The following is a 19384-nucleotide window of genomic DNA, read 5'->3' on the forward strand; positions in this document are numbered from 1 at the left end:
ATTAAGCTAATGACATTTTTAATCATAATACTCACCTATTCTATCATTTTTTTCCTGCCATGCATGATATTGCACACTTTTTTCACATTCCGTTCATTCATTATTTGCCAATGCAAATCACCCAGTACCTTCCCTGAAATTCTACAAGACCAATTAGTAGGCTACTTATCTATCTGAAGTGGTTAGAAAGAGGGTAATGAATTAGGCTACATAAATATGACAAGTGATTAAATGACAGATATAAGTTTAAATAATTTGATATTCAGTGTTTAATTGGAAACTGTATATTATAAATATCAAGTGGATACATAAAGAATTTCCTTCATTTTATGAACAAATGTTAATGGATAAAATATAAAAGTAGCAACTCTGAACTATTCCTAGATAGCCTAAACTTAATTTAAAAGCCCTGAACGCTTTATCTTTGCAGTACTGTGCTTGAGTTACCCATCATTCTATACCTAGAATATTAAAATTAGGAGTAATAAGGATATAGCTTAACTGCGTGTGTATCGTTATACAAACATGTTTTACACAACTGTGAAAAAGAAGGACATTGAGAGGATGCAATGTAAAATACTCTAAACATCTCCTCACGTCATGCGTATTAAAGATGTATTCAATGAACACATGACTATTACTACAACATGATATATGACTAAATATTTATCACATGTACAATCATTGTCATGTCAGGTTTAGTTCCTAAAAGTTCTAGATTTTCTCCCTCTTCACCAAAACATCTCATAGAGTTGCTTTGCTTGCCACAGCCACCTTTGCTTTTCTCCTTTGGATCATCTAAATATGATTTTCTTTAAAGCTGCTCTAACAAAATAAGTCACTTGAGAAGAGCTATAGAAATAATTTAATTTAGCTTGACTAATGACTGAAGGTATTCTTTTAGTTTAAATGAGACACTAGCACTGTGACTACAACACTGTAATAGCTGCAACAGGGAAAAAGGTTCAAAAATAAATAAAATAATAATAAATTAATAAAAACAATAGAACATAGAACATTATCATCTCAATATGCAGTAATGTGTACCTATAGTGGCAGTTTTGAGCACTAACAATTCTATTCTAAAACAAGTAGAGTGTATGTGCGAGAAAGGGACAGAAAGAACACAGAGCAGTTTGTGTTGTGTAGCACACATTATGTGTTACAAGTAAAGAGTTTCCCGTAGTGTATGAGAGAGTTGAAGTTGATACGTCTTCTCAGGATTCTGCTGATTGTGACTAAACACGTTTCTGTTCACTTCCGTCATGATGTCCAGTAAAGGGCTCTTTCTGCAAATTTAAGGGGGGAAAAAACAGAATAAGGGGACTTGAATTCTAGAATTGTTCTTCAGAGTGAAACTACAAAACCAAAACTGAAAATGATTTAGCATGTATGGTGTTTTTCAAAAAAAAATGTGTTCAATGTCTGGTCACAAGCAATAATGGACTGAACAGTGGCTCTTTAAGACAGCAGGCAAAAGGTTTATAAAGTACCTCTCATGCCCCTTCAATAAGGCAGTGTGTAAAGCATGCAGGTAAACCGACTGATGGCCGGAATCTTCCAGCAGTTTTGCCTCTGCTGTGCACACGCTCCAAAGGACATCCGCTGACACTGGGACAGTCCTCTTGTCCGAATACCGGCATTTTGGTCCATCCGTCTCCAGGTATTCATCATACATTGAAGGGCTTGGAAGGGCTTCTGTGGTCCTGTAGATCTGGGTGAAGAACAGTTTGGGTTTCCCACCCAGTGAGGGACACTGGTTTGGGCTGAAAAGCTGCCTGAGATCCTCCAGCCTGATGCCAGGGCCATTCGAGTCTGTAGCCAACAGATTAGTGTCCGTTCCCCTGCTAATGAGGCAGCAGACGAAGCGGTTGACCTCCTGAAGGCTCCTGTTGCGAGTCAGGTCTTCCAAGACCTTCAGGGTTTCTCTCAGACCCAGGAGAGAGTGGAAAATGACCCTGAAACCCAGACGCTCAAATGTCTGATTCAACATCTCTGAAAGGACACAAACAGCGTAGACGTTTAGATGCAGGTGTTTCACGCATTAAAACGATCTACAAAGTCTGGTCTTTTTTCACATTTCCTAATTCGGATTTAAAGGGAAAACAAAAGCCCGATGAAAACAGCAATTTCTTTAGAACATTGCGGGTGGAAAATGGGATTTTTTTTCTTCCCTTCCCCTTTGGGCAAACATTATGATGTCATTTTGTGTGTTTTTTCTGCAAGCAAGTTTCCCTAACAAACCAATGTGTCAAAAACAGATGATGTTTTCAGAAGTAGTAAAATGACAGTATAATGATTATAACATTCAAAAATGGTAAAGGGTCAAAACCTGGATCACACACACTTACGTCCATCAAAGCCAACACAGTCAATAATCACACAAAGGCCTCTCTGCTCAGGATTTATTTGATGCTCCTTCACAAAAGCCTAGCAGACATATAGACAGTGGGAGGAAGAGCTTACAACCTATTCATGAATAAAATGACAAATCAGAAAAATTGCTAGGCTTTGCCACCATGACTATTTATTAATTAGCGAGAAGCCGATTTATTACCGGTTGTTGTTGCTGTTGTGTCCCCGTTTCTGGCACCGAAAGCTTCAAATTTTTTAACTCTAGAAAAAGACCAAAGGCAAGTCTGTCATGTTATCCATAGGATCTGAATTAAAACTAAAAACAAAGACTGAAAAATAAAATCTCACCTTGAGAACAGCACTGTGATCGTCTCACTGGTTTAACGGGAGACTGAAATTAAGAAATATAGAGATACTGTAAGTAAAATAATCATCATTTGACATTCTGTATCTATTAGGAAGATATAAGATCTTTTTAAAAAAATGTATTGTCTTACCTTAAAGGAATTCTGAACTTTAGGCACTGTACATGGTACATTCTGACCTGAATAAATTGCAAATTAATTTTGTAGAGTTAATTATGCATTATAAAATTGTTCAATGTACTTGCCGCTCAAGTTTGGTAACCACAGCCATGAAAAAAAAAAAAAAAGACATCTACTAAATTTCAACCATGATTTTCATTTTTCTAAATAAACTTTGGCTTTGAAAATTAACTTTGAGACAGTGAGAGACTTTTGCAGGTAAAATGAAGCATTATCATAAGGTTATAATGTACAAAATGTAGGTTCTTAAGGGCGACATGGTGTTTTTTTAAAATGCAAGTTAAGTTTGCATAACCAAATCAAAAGCTGTAACCATATGTTGCATAACCCGTGCAGTGCATTTTTCTCAACTGACAAGCAGCTGACCAAACAACCAAAAGAAAAGTGACCTCACAAATGACTGACCTCTATTCTGGTAGGTCTGAATCCTTTTGACAAGATCCATTCTTTTAATATTCCTCAAACACTGCTCAAGCAGATCTAGCTTATCACAAGATACTTCATCCATCTTCTCCAACTCCACCACCACATCTAGAAAGCTCTATTAGAAATCAAATGCAATGACACAAAAATGAGATAACATGCACATAACAATTTTTTTTTAACATGCCATATGCATATTTATGTTCAGTTTAGTATAATTATTATTTAGTACAAACATTCTGAAGGTTAAACGTGTAATTTCTCCAGACTTACAGTAGCTCTAGTCATTCTTTCTTTGGGTAGGATATGGTTCAGTAGAAAGATAATAGAGTTTAACTCCTCCTTGTCTAGGTTTTCATTCACATCTGCCATTAGAACCCTGCAGACATAAGATCAGCGTTCAGGTGGGTGAAAATAACATCATATCATGGGTATTTCTGCTTGGGTTTTTCCCAAGAGACTGCTCTAAAAACATAAATGTCAGGCTCTAAAATAAAACTTTTCATTACCATACATATTATTTTAACCACATGAGTTGTTTTTCCTCAGACATCAAAGAATGAATGTGATAAATACCTGTAATCTGAGAGGGCCCTTCCCTCCTGCAGAATTCTTTCTACCTGTTGTCTGTTGGTGCCGAAAACTTTCTTTAGGACATCAAATCGCTTCATTCGAAACATGAGCTCCATCAGCAGGGCATCACCAGCCTGAGATTGACCCGCTTGGTTCTGTCTCTTTTTGGCAAAGGCCAGCAAAGCTCCTCTCAAATCTTCCACACAGCTGTTGGTGAACAAATCCGTACAAAGGTACAGGAGGATCCTACGCTCCTCGTTGTTAAGATCTGCGGTCACATTGTTTACCATGATAGAAAATCCATCCGCCATTTTACTGTATGAGCCTGTATAGATGTTGTAGGTTATAGCTTGGGTCATTTTAAAAGCTGGGAGTAGGCAATTTTAAACATATATTTGTCAAGTCCGGAAAAACAGTAGAAAAAAAAGGAAAAATATATTTGCATTTTTTGTTTTCGTTTTTTTGAAGAAATGATAGAATGAAAATTGCATTTATCTTGACAGAAGAAGAAAATCCACCGCAGCCTCATTCATCACATTCTTGTAGAAATCAACAGCCACTTCGGATTCACACTTGCAGTGTCAAAGCACTTACAGTTTTGAAGGCCAAAAGCTTTGGTGGTGATGCCTACAGAGAGGCTTATCTCCTGGAGACAATGAAAGAAAAAGGAAGAGAAGAAAGGTGGAACAAAGAGAGGTGATGTTAGTTCAAAATGATGCCTTCGATAGAATAGAAAGTACCTGCATATCCCAATAAATAAATTGCATTTGCAAATATAAAGAAACGGTGGTGGTATATTGCATGACGGTTTGCGTTGACCACTTGGGGCTTCACCCCGCATTTTGGACAAAAGCGAAAGTGCAACTTCGAAGGGGATTCCTGTGAAGAGTTGCTTGGTTGCGTTCCCAAACTTGACAAGGCGTCTCGCATTTCCTAACTCTCACTCACCCACGCTAACATTCCTATCATGTTTTAAATCGTTACCATATGGCGTAAGAATTATTCTGCAGTTCGGTTCTTTGGAACTGTTCGTTTCACACACACACAGTTTCTAAACAGATCTTACGTCATCACTAAAAAGATTCAACTGACTTCGATCCGAATAAAAAGAATGGTTTAATATATGAACAATGACGTTTTGAGATAAAGCGAACGCTTACGTGTCCCTTTACAATGTTTAGGGAGGAGGAGCTAATTTTTAAATGGCAACATCTAGAACCACCTTTAAAATAGAACTACATTCGAAAAGCACAAACTACGCCGCTATGTAGCGATAAACTCGCGTTATTTACCCATGTTGTTCACTACGTCATGCGTCAAACAAAATACGTAGGCTATTCGGATTCTTAGAACAGCTCAATTCGCATTTAACTAGTACGTGTGCAACTACGTATTTTATGGAACTATGAATAAACAAAGTTAAAATTATAAAGTATTAGGCTATTAAAAAACATCCCATTACAACGAACAGAAAGAAGGAAAGTCATATCGTTTGACGTTATTACCGTTGACGCCGTGTGGCTTCATCTTGTCTCCTTAAAGCTAAGAAAAAGCTAAAAGTGAAAGTAGCCGGCCGCAGATTACAGGGCAAGCCACTCCCTCTTCCTCGAACAGAAACTCTATTTAGGTTCGAGATCATTCATTCACAATTTGTTCTTACTCATTCAGATTACTCATTTCTCTCGTTACACTTCATCAGTGTTAAGTCTGTAACAGACTGGTTTAATTAGATATGGGATGGTCAATAAGGGAGGGGATGCTTGTTGACAGTCAACAATGATAAAACTTTTTTTGTTAAAGGTTTGGCAATTATACAGCACTGACTGAGGCACACCTTTTAACAGCGTGAGATCTGTAAAAACTTTGACTAAGTCTGAAAGGAAACTAAACTATACAATTGAAACAAAGGAGATACAATTCTTTATTATAAAGTGTTGAAAATGAAATAACTGTGGTACACACCCAGTGCATAAGTGTGAAAACAAGGACATGGTATATATAAAAAAACAAAAACAAGTTTGTGCTTTGAAACCATGTTTACAGAAAAACAGACTACTTTGTGCCAGAAGACAAAATTTTATAATGTCATTCAAGTTTAAGGCTGGCCTAACTGCAAAAAACAGGCCAAGGTCTTGTATTATCAGCGGCATGATGAGTGTCTATTGTAGCCGACAGCATAGCAGTTGGAAAAGTTCCCAAAGATAAAGAAAAAGAGCCTAGGATCTCTTGTGCAACAGATTGAACCTATTGATGATTACAGTTTCTCATTTAAAAAGGTGGTTTACATCAAACCTGCTTATTTGCATAATTAAAACAGTATAATTTGAGAGCATCCAATACTTGCATATTTTAAAGCAATCGGATTTAATGTTCCAGTCTTAAAACAATATTGTCTTTACATTTTGTACATTTCTTTTAATATATAGACTTCAAATTATGCAGATCAGATCTCTGGTAAGATATTTTGTAATTTACAGGGTTCCCACACTTTTTTACAGGATAAGTGTTTTTATGCATTATATGTATAATTTTTCAGATTTGTGACTCAAAAGAATAATTCACTCACAAATCAGACAAGAGCATTTTCTAGTAAACAAAATCTTCATAGCTCTTTATTAATTCTCTTGGATTTTCAAACAATTTTAACATTCCCTGATATTTCCAGGTTTTCCATGACCGTGGGAACCCTGCATTTAATTATTTTACAATACATGCCTCCATAAACACAAGATAAAGTTGTAAATGATGACTGTATATGAAGCGGATAAAAGTACTATAATTCATCTGAAGTAGGTGTGGCCAATAATCTGTGAACTTCCAGTTAAAAGGTTTTTGAAATCGTAATATGATCTTCTGGGACAACAGAACCATTATCCTTAATGTGTGTAAACCAGTTAGTGGTTTTTAATGGCTGATATTCTTGGTGGACACTATTATAGCACCATTGTTGTTACACCTGTAAAAACACAAAGCACTACACTGTTTCAAACACTAACACAACAGTTCAGTGATTTGGGACATACAAACAGAATATAAAAAAATTATTATAATAATAAAAGTATTCAAAGTGTAAAAGCATTTGTCTGCTTAGAGTGTAAAATGTTGTTTAGTGTCTGGTTCAAGTGCAAGTATCGGTCAGATAGCGTGAGAACATCGTCAGAGAAGAAAAATTGGCTGCTTACCAGCTGTGCAATGCGAGTAATGTATGACATGACAAAGTTAAATACTTAGAACACTTCTCTTTACTCAAGATAACAGAATATACTGTCGTGACGAAGGCTAGGAGAGGGTCTCACTTCTTCTTAAAGATGTTAAGAATGTTTCAGTCTCAGATTCATTAAACTCATTAAAGGAATGCCATGGCTCTCTATTGACATCTGTGGTTGAAAACAAAAACAATGTTCCTCTGCAAGTAACTTGCAATTTTATTTATTTTCCATCAGTTGTGCTCCACTCTTCTGCTCAGATGAATCTGATGGTTTTGATGTAGGCTATAGCTAAAGTTGCCTTTGATAACCATATCAGAGCAGCTCTGACTGATTAAGATCACTGACAGTAAGATTGTCCTAACAAGGCATATATCTGGAAATGTAGTCTATGGAAAATATGTACAGTATAAGAATGCAAGAAGCATATCTGCCAAAAAAAATAAAAATAAATTCTTTGTAAACATGCAAGGATATAATCCGGAAGCCTGGAATCTTCAGCCAAATCAAACTTGAGAGCTCTGAATATAAATCATTTTCACAGGCTTACCATAGTGACCGTTTTGGGCACATTTATGCAGTTTTGATTTATTTAAAAAAAAAATTGAATGCACTGTACTATGAAAACTTCCATAGTGCTCATTTAATGAATTAAAAATAGTTTGATTTATGTTCTGAAACCAATGATTAAAAAATCAGCTTTTGGATATCATTATGAACTGCATCACAAAAAAAACATGTGTTTTTGGAATTCAAATGTATAGCATTAAACCTCAAAATCCATTATTCCTTCTTTTTTTTTACATTTGATATGGAAAGATAATGTGCTGAAATCTTAGAGTAACTTGGCCCTATATTTCATTGATTGTGTGATCATAGATGATTTCCTAACAACATGTACTAATTAATAAAACTGTGCAAAATTAAAACTTGCCTTAAAGCTCATCCCAAAATGAAAATTCTGTCATCATTTACTCATCCTCATGCGGTTCCAAAACTGTGTGACTTTCTTTCTCCTGTGGAACATAAAAGAAGATTTTTTGAGAAATGTTTCTGTCCATATGGAAGTCAATAGGAACAAAATGGTTTGGTTCTTTCAAAATATTCATTCTTCAAAATATCCTCCACAGAACAAAAGAAAGTTTCAACAACATGAGGGAGAGAAAATGACAGAATTTTCATTTTTTGGTGATCTATCCCTTTAAATGAAGGCTCAGGATTGAAAACAAGTTAAAAGCTATCGGAAATCATTTTGACTTGTTCTTAAGTTTGCTTTTCCTGAGCAAAATAAGTTTAAAAAATAATAAAAAATTGACAGCATGCTACAGATGCTGTTGACAGAGTTTAACTTATACTAAACCCAGAACGTTATTCCATGTTTTGGCGCTCACAAAGTAGAAGTGTGTTCAACATCATCCATCCTCTTCCCCTGGAGGGTCCCGGAGAGAGTGTCAGAGTCCAGAAGCTCAACCACATTGTACGGGGCGCAGTCCTCCAACCCCAACTTCCCACACATCCACCCACAGAAGCCCTTCTCCAGGTCTCTCACCGCCAGCCACCATTCCCCAAACACCCAGGAGAGCTGGGTCACGGCGGCGTACACCCCCATACAAAGAGACAACGCCATGATCAGAACCGGATATAACAGAATGAGCAAGGGACACACCGTGATCTTGTGCAGAAAGCTGCGTTCCTCATTGTAAACCAGGAAGACGTTGTACCAGGTGAGCGTCCCGTAGTAAAACGACGTGATGAAAGAGAGAAGGAAGATGAACGGGGAGCAGGAAAGGCTCCAGAGAAGAACATGAGGGCCCTGGCCGACCCCCAGCGCGCAGGGTTTTTGCTTGGCTTCCGCGAGCCCGTCACATTCTGCATCTAGACGCTCTTTGGAGCGCGCCATGTCTCTCAGCTCTTTGTCAGTAAGGGTCATATAAATGTCCACCATTTGGCCTTTTCGCTTTCCTCGTGTGATGGTGCCAGTCAGGGTCACGAAACGGCTGTCAGGAGGGATATCCTCTTCTTCTGTGAATGAAAGATAAATATTGAGAATATTGCATTAACAACACATTATTATAAATAAATCTGTCAATCGTGTGGGACAGGGGAAATGCATTACACGAAAAGCACTGAGATGTGGGATACAGTCCATGCAAGCAGACACGAAAACCGTGCCTTGACTAAATTACACAAAAAAAATATTAATAATATATTACAGTTATATTTTGTAAACAAAATGTACTTAAAATTGAAAGAAAACTGCAAATATATTCTGCTTATAATGTTTGACCAATTAATAATTATACACTACTGTTCAAAAGGTTGGGATCAGTAAGATTATTATTTTTTACATTGTTTGAAAGAAGTCTTTAATGCTCATTAAAGCTGAATACATGCTATTTGATCAAAAATACAATAAAACAGTAATAATATGAAATATTACAAATTATAATAGTAATTTATTTCTTTGATGGCAAAGCTGAATTTTCAGCATCATTACTCCAGTCTTCAGTGTCACATGATCCTTCAGAAATCATTCTAAAATGAGGAATTGGTAACATTACAAATGTCTTTACTATCATTTTTGGATGGATGGATGGCAGATACAAATCTTTTTTACAACTAAATAATGTTCACCTTCACCTTCGTCAAGTGGAGGACTAAAGGCTCCATCCACATTCGCAGAGGTCCCCTCCCCAGCATCTTCATCCTCCAGGTCAGAGCGGTAGATGATCTCTTTCTTTTTCTTCTTCCTCTTCCTCCGAGTGGTGGTTCCCTCCTCCTCTGCTGATCTCTGAAGTGTGTTCACTGGGGTCTCCTCTGTCCCAATCTCTCCCTCCATCTCCAAACCAGTGATGTCAGCAGATGCCATGACTATGGACAAAATTCCTATATGATGTCAGAGTGCAGCTGGACACACCTGCTTTGTGTGTCAATCACCCTTTAAAGATGCTCTCTTCTAGCATTAGAGGGGAAAAAAACACAACAGCCTGCTGTTATATATTATGTTACTTTCTGGTTTCTTTGCATTGCATTTTAGGATACGTTACTGTTTATATCAAGTCACACCCCACGCTGTCCCTATCCGTTTCTGATTTACACAATACTGAAGTGATAATACACGGTTCTTACCTTAAATAAATTCTCAAACAAATGCCTGCAGAGGTCGCTTGATTAATATGTTCAGTTTATCATTCGCAAGGGTGACTCACCACGTGTAACATTGTGGAGCTTGGTTTATTATTTTTTTCGGACTGTGCCACACCGAGGACAACGCATCCCCCCTCACACCGATAATGCCATTGTTTAGCCAATCAGCGGCGTGCGCTCAGCGCTCAGTGCGCATGCTCGCGTTATGCGGCGCTCTGCCTAGCAACCGGCACTCTGAGGGAGCCTCAATTTTTAAACATGTTCCGAGTAAGATGCCAATGAAACAGATTAATCTTTCATTTCGCCTGACAATAAACTTAAAAATCATCTCAATGTCTCATTTTTTGCTAAGTTGGCCATTTAAAATAGAAATATTCTAGATTTTACTTAAATTGTTCCACTTTTTACTAAAACAAGTATTTCAACGTAATGTTTTCTTGGGAACATTGCTTCCATTGGTAATGTATTTGTTTTTCATTAATCTTAAACGTCATTTTTATTTTTCTCTTTTGTAATATCGCTTTAATAAACAAAATCAGGATGGGCATTTTTGGTGGGTATTTCTGTAGAAACTACAAAACAGTTAAAGCATCCTGTTCATTTTCTTACTATAGTGTAAATAATCAAAAGATAAGTGTCTAGCATAAATCTGAAAGTCTGGTATATACTTTTTTATTTTATTTTAAAAAGCTATACTTTATAACAGAAATGACCCAGCAAACTGATGCTTAATGCAATTAAAAGTTTTCAACAGAAAATTTATTTTCTTGAACAATACATTACATATTTGTAATCTCACGGTGTCAGTTGATACATGTTCTTTTTAGAAATCTAACAATTACAAATGTTATATTCACAATATCATACTATTACATATATTTACATTGATTAAGCACAGTTCCTCAAGAAAAGCCACAGTCGCGTTGCAATTCCTGGCAAAGAAAAAAACATTTGTTCTTCACCCACGCTGTGATGAAGAGCAGCTGTTTGACAGTCTAGACTTGTTTTGTCATGATTCACAGCTTGGATTTGGTCATTTTCATGATTTCTCTCAGTGTGTCTGTATTTTCTCCATCTGGGGCTGGAGGCCAGGCACTGTGGTCTGATCAGACAGACACAAACAGAAACAGAAAGCATTTGAATACTCATGGTAAGTCAACATCCGTCCGTGATTTCGAAACAAATACAGCATGTGTTATGCTCTCATCCGGCTCAAATATGGGTACCTGGGATTTCCCACATAGAGTGGTAAAGGCTCTGTCCTGCATCGACCTTCAGGGTCGCTCCAGTAATGTAACTGGCAGCCGGAGACAGCAAGAAACATACAGCTGGTGATATCTGATAGAAATATTGTATATATTATTATCCATATTAAATATTAAGGATCTGAGCAGAACAGAAATTTATTTCAATCTCAGATTATTTAAACACTAACTTAAACACATTTATATACATAGAGACACACACACACACACACACACACACACACACACACACACACACACACACACACACACACACACACACAGGTTTAGCTGTAGAGTATATAGCGGCAGTAATTATGTTCTGATCTTTGATTAGTTTCTGCTATTTCAAAATGTCATCAACAACATAATAGGTTATAGGTTACCTCCTCAGGAACACCAAGTCTTTTAGCCGGACTAAATGGCACTGACATCTTAAACAAAGTAGGACCATATTCTTTGTAGTTTTCCATTGCAGTTTTGGATATGATAGTTCCCTACAGTCGAGAAACACACACAAAAAAACAAACAAATGGACACACACTGTCTCTGTGATAAAATACAGATCAATTAGGAGTGTATATTGCAGTTGAATTGGAATTGCACTATATATATAATAAAAACATGTTATTTAGTAAAAAACTTGGAACTATGGATAACCAAATGGTTATGGTTTCCAAAATACTATGGAAACGTTTTCAGGCAAGACAAAGCTATTTTCCCCCGACATTTAATTAGCTTATAATGTGCATTTTCATTTTGCGGTAGGCCTGTGAAAATCATGCATTTTTTGCTGACGATTAATTGCCATACGATTAATTATATAATTTTGTTTTGTTCATGTCCTAATACCTTATTTTTAAACTTAAATTGTATTAATATAATACAATTCTAATAAAATAGGCACATGTGATTTTCTTTAATGCTTTGAAAATGTATAATATAATATAATGCAGTCTGCTGAAACCCACAAACCATAATTTCCTATAAAACACAACAGTGTTTTTTATATTCTTTGGCCAAATGTGATTGAAATTTAAACTGTACACTTATTGTACAGTTATCTATCTCAAATAATTGCCAATACATAGAATAACCACGATTAGACGATAAATCAATAATCGTGAATATCATACAAACAATTCAACCTCATTCTGGACAACACTATGCAAACACAGTATGCTTTCCAATTGTTTCCAAACTGGCACTTACCGGCGCCACAGAGTTGACCCGGATGCCACTGTCAGCCCACTCAATGGCCAGGCTCTTGGTCAGGTTGTCCACTGCAGCTCGAGCCGCTCCTGTGTGCCTGTCATAAACAAGTCTGGCAGTTTAAACATAGCTTTAAAAGGAGACAAAATGCATTACCATGAGAGGATAAATATATTTAAACAGCCATTAAATGTAAAGTAATTATACACAATATTTTTATTAACCAATATTTTTTACCAACTCACGCCATTCCAGGGAAACCCTTCCACATGTCCGCAATGATGTTCACAATCACACCTCCATTATCTTTCATCCACGCATTGTATGCTACGAATCAAGAGCAAAAGTTTGAGAGTAGCTCTTGAAATGTTGTGAATTGTAAACATGTCAATTCATTATTTAGTTAGAAATAAGGCTTACAATTTACACATACAATCACAAATACACCCTTAAAAATAAAGGTTATTTATAGGCCTCTGATGTATGGTTCTATAAAGAAACTTCAACATCCATGGAACCTTTCTATTGCACAAAAGGTTTCTTCAGATTATTAAAATGTTCTTCACACACACACACACACACACACACACACACACACACACACACACAAAAAAAATGGGTCTTTTGAGAACAGTTCGCTGAAAGGTTCTTATGGGAACCTAAACCGGTTCTTCTATGGCAGGGGTGGGCAAACTACGGCCCGCGGGCCACATACGGCCCGTTAGGCTGTTTAATCCGGCCCGTCGAGTATTTAAAAAATTGTCTTAAGATCGCATTAATTTTGCCTTTTTCTTGCAATACTTTGCGTTATATATAAATTGCGTTGCATATATTTGACAATCGGAATATCAGATATTTCATGCCATAGCTAACAAATGTAAAAAAGGAAAAATGACATAAAAGCAGATCATCATTCATTCAGCGCTGTTGTGGCTGCGGTGTGTCACGTAACAAGCTAGACGCGTCACCATGGAAACCAAACAGACAGCAACAGCATAGACTTGGTGCATGTTAATGTTTTTTCCTTTTTTTGAAAACTCACAGAGAAAAAAATGTTTGGTAACCGCTTGCACACGTTTAGTTTTTCCTTTGATTTTTCTGCTATTTAGTTTTGCTACTCTGGATTTGTGGATGTATCCTCCTGACTGATTCCGTTTACAAAACCTTTATCGCCCGACTTTCGACTACGCTCCCCTGACATCTGCCATGTACAGAACCCGGTTTTGTTCATTAAATGTTCTGATCTGCATTTGCTTTTTATGTTTTATTTTATTATACTTAAAATAAATTTGTATATTCGTTTATTTCGTTTTTTTTCCCAAATTTTAGTTTTTTAAAAATTAACCTCAAAACATAACATGCTAAATGGGGGATATCTAGCATAAACAAAATGTATTGTCAGAATGTCGTCTCTCAGTTGTTGAATTTCGCGCAGACGTTGCCACAACGTAAATGTGTTTGCCCCGCCCGATCTCATGAAAGTGCGAATACCACGAATTGTATTTGTAGTTCTTATGAAACGCAGTTTTCGCGTGCATATGATACGCACTTAAAGGGATAGTTCGCCCAAAAATGAAAATTCGGTCATCATTTACTCACCCTCAAGTTGTTTCAAACCTGTATGAATTTCTTTTTTCTGCTGAACACAAAACAAGATATTTTGAAAAATCTCGGGTAAACCAAACAGTTGATGGACTCCATTGACTTCCATAGTATTTTTTTCCTACTATGGAAGTCAATGGGGTCCATCAACTGTTTGGTTACCGACATTTTTCAAAATATCTTCTTTTGTGTTCAGCAGAAAAAATAAATTCATACAGGTTTGAAACAACTTGAGGGTGAGTAAATGACAGAACTTTCATTTTTGGGCGAACTATCCCTTTAATGGCGTGTAATAGGCACGCACTCCGCACCCCTAATCCTAACCAAAGGGTTTACAGTGCGCAGCATATGCACGCAAAAAAATATATTTTTGGCGTATAAATGGCACGAGAAATAAAATTCGTGGTATAGATACGCAATTTAATTAGATCGTGTTTCATAATCTGCTACTGGGCCGGCCCTCTGTCAAATTTTAAAACCCAGTGTGGCCCTTGAGCCAAAAAGTTTGCCCACCCCTGTTCTATGGCATCGCTTTTGGAACTCTTATTTTTAAGAGTGAAGTCTATAGCTAAACCATGTCTCACGTTTCACATCACATCGCACTCCGAACCTTCTTTGGAGCATAAGAACGTTCCGTTGAGGTTGGTGTCAATCACAGCGTTCCAGCCTTTTGCACTCATCATGTTCACTGGGCTGGAAAACTGTCCACCTCCATTATTCACTAAAAAGTCGATCCTCCCATGGAGCTTCAGGGTGGAGGCCATCAGGTTCTTCACCTGTCAAAAATGAGTGATAGGCTAAATAATACATTTTCTTTGTAGAGTCACAGGACTTTATAATCCAAACCAACAGGGTCATTCTGCGCAGAGCTGCACGATTAATCGTGAAAAGATCGCGATCAAACACTCATTCGACAACGATTCGTCTGTGCCACCCAATTAAACCTTTGACAAAATCTCATTCAAATCCAAGTATGTGTGTGTCCAACTGCGTCCCGCAGTACTACAAACCACGCCCCTATTACCTCAAGACACGCCCCCTACAATCCATTCAAATCCATACAGCCATTCTTCTCTTCAAATCTGCGCTGAGCCAGAGACAACAGTTGTCAGCTTCAATCACAAGCAGTCAACCACACAGTATTGATATTTCTATGTTTCACAAATATTCAAATTAACACAGAATATTGAGATAAAAGTTATAGCGATCAAAATAGAGCAAATCACATACTGAAAGTAACTTGGCGCCTCAAATAACAAGTATCTATTCATTGTTTCGCCACTAGGTGGTGACAAGTGACTGTTAAATTTGTCATTGAATCATTCATTCAAGAGATTCATTCAAAAACGCGGATTCACGCAGTTATTAAACAAGTTAACTAAGTATTTATAAGTCACTGAATCATTCATTCAAACCGATTTTTTTAAGTAATTAATTCTTAAACTTGTCTGTTCACAATCATAATCTTATATAATATTTGAAACAAACAAATAAAACAAAAAATCGTGATTCAACATGTATCCAGAATCGTGCAGCTCTCATTCTCAACTCAACCAGAAGTCCCCAGCTATTATAATTATTTATTTTTTTCATTTTGATTTCTTTTCTGGTAAAAGACATACATAAATGAAGAAAAAAGCCAAAATATTAAATGCCTTGGACGAATATTTAGTGAGTAATCCACTATTTTTTAGAAAGCAATTAATATCTGGTTCAATCTTTCTAAAATCATTTTCTGCCCCCTGTAATTTGGCTCAATTTTTTTGGTTTTCATCACTATTTATGTTTGTCTTTCTACAGAAAAAAGTATGAACAAAATAAAAAATTTGAGCTGGGGAAGTTTCTGAAATTTGGTTGATTTGATACAGAATGACCCTACTATTATCTATAGACAGGAATTGCCAGATGGAGAAACCAGAATTTGTCCTATATAACATCCTAAATAAACGTGCTGAAAACAAATACATTTTACACATGCCTCTCTGGCATGAAGGCAACGTATAAAAACAGGTTCATGAGACTGTCACCTCTTCTTCATTTCGGATGTTGCACTGTATAGGGGTCACTTTAGCCGGACTGGATGGGGGGATCTTCTGTGCCAGCTCTTCAGCTGCTGACTCCAGACGCTCAAGCTTTCTGGATGATATGACCACATTGCATCCTACAACATATTGGGAGATATTTGGGACTATATAAGTTTTATTAACGTTTTACAGAGGGTTTGTTCCTACACTCTCAGAAAAAAGGTACAAAAGCTGTCACTGTGACAGTACCCTTCAAAAGGGTTCTAAAATGTACACTTTTGGTACCAATATGTACCTTTGAGGGACTAAATATGCACTTTTTAGGTACAAAGGTGTACCTTTTGAAAAGGAACCCCCACAGCGACAGCTTTTGTAGCTTTTTTTACTGAGTGATAGTACATAATTGAACATTCTAATACTAAAAACATTTAAATCATTATTTTCTATATTATATATTCCAAGATATGTTACGAAATTCACCTGTCTTAAATGGAAATTATGATCTAAAAACATCAAATACATTGCATTGGTAATAGTTAAATTGGTGATTGATGACCTGGAAGTTATTGGCCGATTGCTGTGTTGCTCAATATCTGGACTAAAGTTCACTGTTAGTGTTATACGTTATCGTATGCAGCCCTGATCTAAATACAAGGACAAATCCATCTGTAAAAACAGTAAATGCATACCCAACTGTAAGAGCTCTGAAGTAATAGATTTTCCTATCCCAGTCCCGCCTCCCGTCACGATTGCAACTTTGTGATTAAAAAGACCTGCTTTAAACACACTGGACACAGCCATGATTTCTCTGACGTCACGTGACGAGACGGACTGTGAAGCAAAATAAAAGTCCCCTTCCGCGTGTTGATTTAGCTTCCTATGTTCTGAGCACGACCGTTTGCGCTTTGAACTTTTAATAATAGCAATTATGACAACATTAATAATTAGATTTTGTAAATTTCACAAGAAATACTAAGCAAAATGTATAAAAGTAAGCAAAATACTTTTATTATTAAAACACGAAAGACATCTCAGTATGTAAAACCATGTGATTTTATTTTACACTATGTACATTTGACACAAAACGAAAAGAAAACGTATTCCATAATCGAATTAAATTGTGAATTACAGACAAGAGAACGCACGGAATATGTATTTCTGTTCTTATTGTGGAATTACATTTACTTTGAATGGCAGTTCTGTAAGAGAAAGTCCACGTTGTAGAAAGTTTACAGCAACTCACAAATTCCAACATCATCTTGTAAATAGTGTATACAGCACTCAGTTACATACAAACATCTGGATGCAGACAGTAATGTCTTCCACATAAGCTTGAGAACTTTTCAAAATAATGTAAAAACATCCTAATGATTTATTGCTTATTAGGATTATACATGTATACACATTTCCAAAAAAATACATGTGTATATATCTATATATGTTATTATCTGCATGGTTTTAAACATACACTTACATATACACATTAACATTTTAATAACATTGTGCAAATTTGAAGTGAGTGCATACCACAGAGTTAAAAACAATTACGAGGGCCACTGAATTAGAAGTTGCTCAATAAAAACACAATTTGGCTTTATATAAAAAAAAACAATTAGGTTTTACAATAAAAAAACAAACAAAAAAGACATTAAGAAGGCAAGTCTCGGAAAGAGTGGCACTTCAGCTTTGTGATTCTTAAACCATTGCATATAACAAAAATTATCTGGCCCTAGAGGTCATTTTAAGTAGTACCCAACATCTCACAGTCCTTTACAACGCTAACGCTGCCACAAACCTGTACAACATAAATGTACTGATATCTACATAACCGATGCAAAGAGTACAACTCAACAATACTATGTCTGTATGTACATGAATTAAATACGTGTTTTCAAGCACTTGTGTGGTTAGCGTCAAGTGAGAGTAGTGGCTTAAAATAAAAGAAATCTTGCTTACTTAAAAAAAAAAAAAAAAAAAAAAGTGTATATGTGTGTGTTTCAGTTAAAAAATAAATTAAAACTGCTAGAAGCCAAACCAAAGCAAGGCCTCTAAAACAGTTAAGGGTGAAAGTGCATACTGTAGTACATCATGCGTTTACGGCCTATCTGTTCTCTGAGATCTCTGAATCCATTCAAGTCTTCCTCTGTGCTCTCAGTTGTCCAACAGCAGCATATCTGTGGTTCTTCTGAGACGTGGCTAGTTGTCATTGGGCCACATTCAATTAAAAGCCTCTTGTAACGCTGCATTCCGGCATGTAGTGTTTTTGCACCAAGATGCATTGCGGTCAGTAGCTGTTTTCGTGGCCTGCGAGGATGTAGAGATTGCTGTGTGCTGTTGGATTGTCTGTTGGCCGGCTCTCCAAAACCACCACCCTATAAAGAACAACATCAAAACAGATACCTTTGACCTGATGCCCTTTCTGCGAACATATGCCCTACATCATAAAACATGGATTGGCACACCAGTAATAAAGTGTACAATATTAATTAAATAATGACATAATAATTAGATGGCTTCTTCTCACCTGTCTGAACCCAGCAGTCTAAATATCCTCGTGTTGTCAGAAATCTCCTGTGTAATCTGGAATATAAACAGAGTAATGTGATTGCAAAATATGTATGTCATATAGTTTAACTAAAAAATTCTTACACCACTCTCCGAAATACATTCTGATCCTGATATATATATATATATATATACTTTTTTTTTCTCATTCAGCTATTTTAAACACACACACATACATATACACACATATACATATATATATACATGTGTGTGTGTGTGTGTGTGTGTGTGTGTGTTTGTTTAAAATAGCTGAATGAGAAAGAATTAAAAAAATTTTGTTGTTAAATATCAATGTTGTTAAATATTAAAAATGTTGTTAAATATCAGCTAGACCATATTAAAAAGTAACCTGTATTGCAAATGAATAATATTTAGTTATAAACATTTTAATTAGTAACCTGTATTGCATTTAATTGGCATTAAGTATTTATATTAAATTAAATTTTACTTATTTAATTTAGATATAAACATACATTTATATTATATTA

At 36.2% G+C, this 19384-nt stretch overlaps 4 protein-coding genes across 11 annotated transcripts in view; all 4 read right to left on the bottom strand.

The window, feature by feature from the left end:
* Window positions 1-251: 251 nt before the first annotated feature.
* cflara (CASP8 and FADD-like apoptosis regulator a) lies at window positions 252-5494 on the bottom strand. The gene is made up of 10 exons (XM_081358514.1): window positions 5402-5494; window positions 3900-4542; window positions 3597-3702; window positions 3306-3441; window positions 2853-2899; window positions 2704-2746; window positions 2558-2616; window positions 2352-2430; window positions 1494-1995; window positions 252-1289 (listed from the first exon to the last, which is right to left on the bottom strand). The coding sequence occupies exons 2-10, from the start codon at window positions 4253-4255 to the stop codon at window positions 1163-1165; spliced, it is 1455 nt and encodes a 484-aa protein (XP_081214640.1). The 5' UTR covers window positions 4256-4542; window positions 5402-5494; the 3' UTR covers window positions 252-1162.
* Window positions 5495-7299: 1805 nt separating this feature from the next.
* tmem169a (transmembrane protein 169a) lies at window positions 7300-10408 on the bottom strand. Its single transcript, XM_081356965.1, has 3 exons — window positions 10232-10408; window positions 9743-10058; window positions 7300-9124 (listed from the first exon to the last, which is right to left on the bottom strand). The coding sequence occupies exons 2-3, from the start codon at window positions 9969-9971 to the stop codon at window positions 8490-8492; spliced, it is 864 nt and encodes a 287-aa protein (XP_081213091.1). The 5' UTR covers window positions 9972-10058; window positions 10232-10408; the 3' UTR covers window positions 7300-8489.
* Window positions 10409-10760: 352 nt separating this feature from the next.
* pecr (peroxisomal trans-2-enoyl-CoA reductase) lies at window positions 10761-17180 on the bottom strand. Its single transcript, XM_081356975.1, has 8 exons — window positions 17021-17180; window positions 16335-16468; window positions 14918-15083; window positions 12951-13032; window positions 12706-12802; window positions 11880-11990; window positions 11476-11587; window positions 10761-11351 (listed from the first exon to the last, which is right to left on the bottom strand). Exons 1-8 carry the CDS (start codon window positions 17130-17132, stop codon window positions 11266-11268), a joined length of 900 nt encoding a protein of 299 aa, XP_081213101.1. The 5' UTR covers window positions 17133-17180; the 3' UTR covers window positions 10761-11265.
* Window positions 17181-17362: 182 nt separating this feature from the next.
* Window positions 17363-19384, bottom strand: part of map4k3a (mitogen-activated protein kinase kinase kinase kinase 3a) — a 61267-nt gene continuing 59245 nt past the window's right edge. For all 8 annotated transcript variants that reach the window (XM_081356973.1, XM_081356970.1, XM_081356972.1 and 5 more), the window contains 2 exons: window positions 18856-18911; window positions 17363-18703 (listed from right to left, as the gene is read on the bottom strand). In XM_081356973.1, the coding sequence (XP_081213099.1) occupies window positions 18616-18703; window positions 18856-18911 (144 nt within the window). In that variant the 3' untranslated portion in view covers window positions 17363-18615. The remainder of the gene's footprint in view (window positions 18704-18855; window positions 18912-19384) is intronic.

This window comes from Scardinius erythrophthalmus (genome assembly GCF_964197995.2).
Source record: "Scardinius erythrophthalmus genome assembly, chromosome: 25".
Classification (NCBI taxonomy): Eukaryota; Metazoa; Chordata; class Actinopteri; order Cypriniformes; family Leuciscidae; genus Scardinius; species Scardinius erythrophthalmus.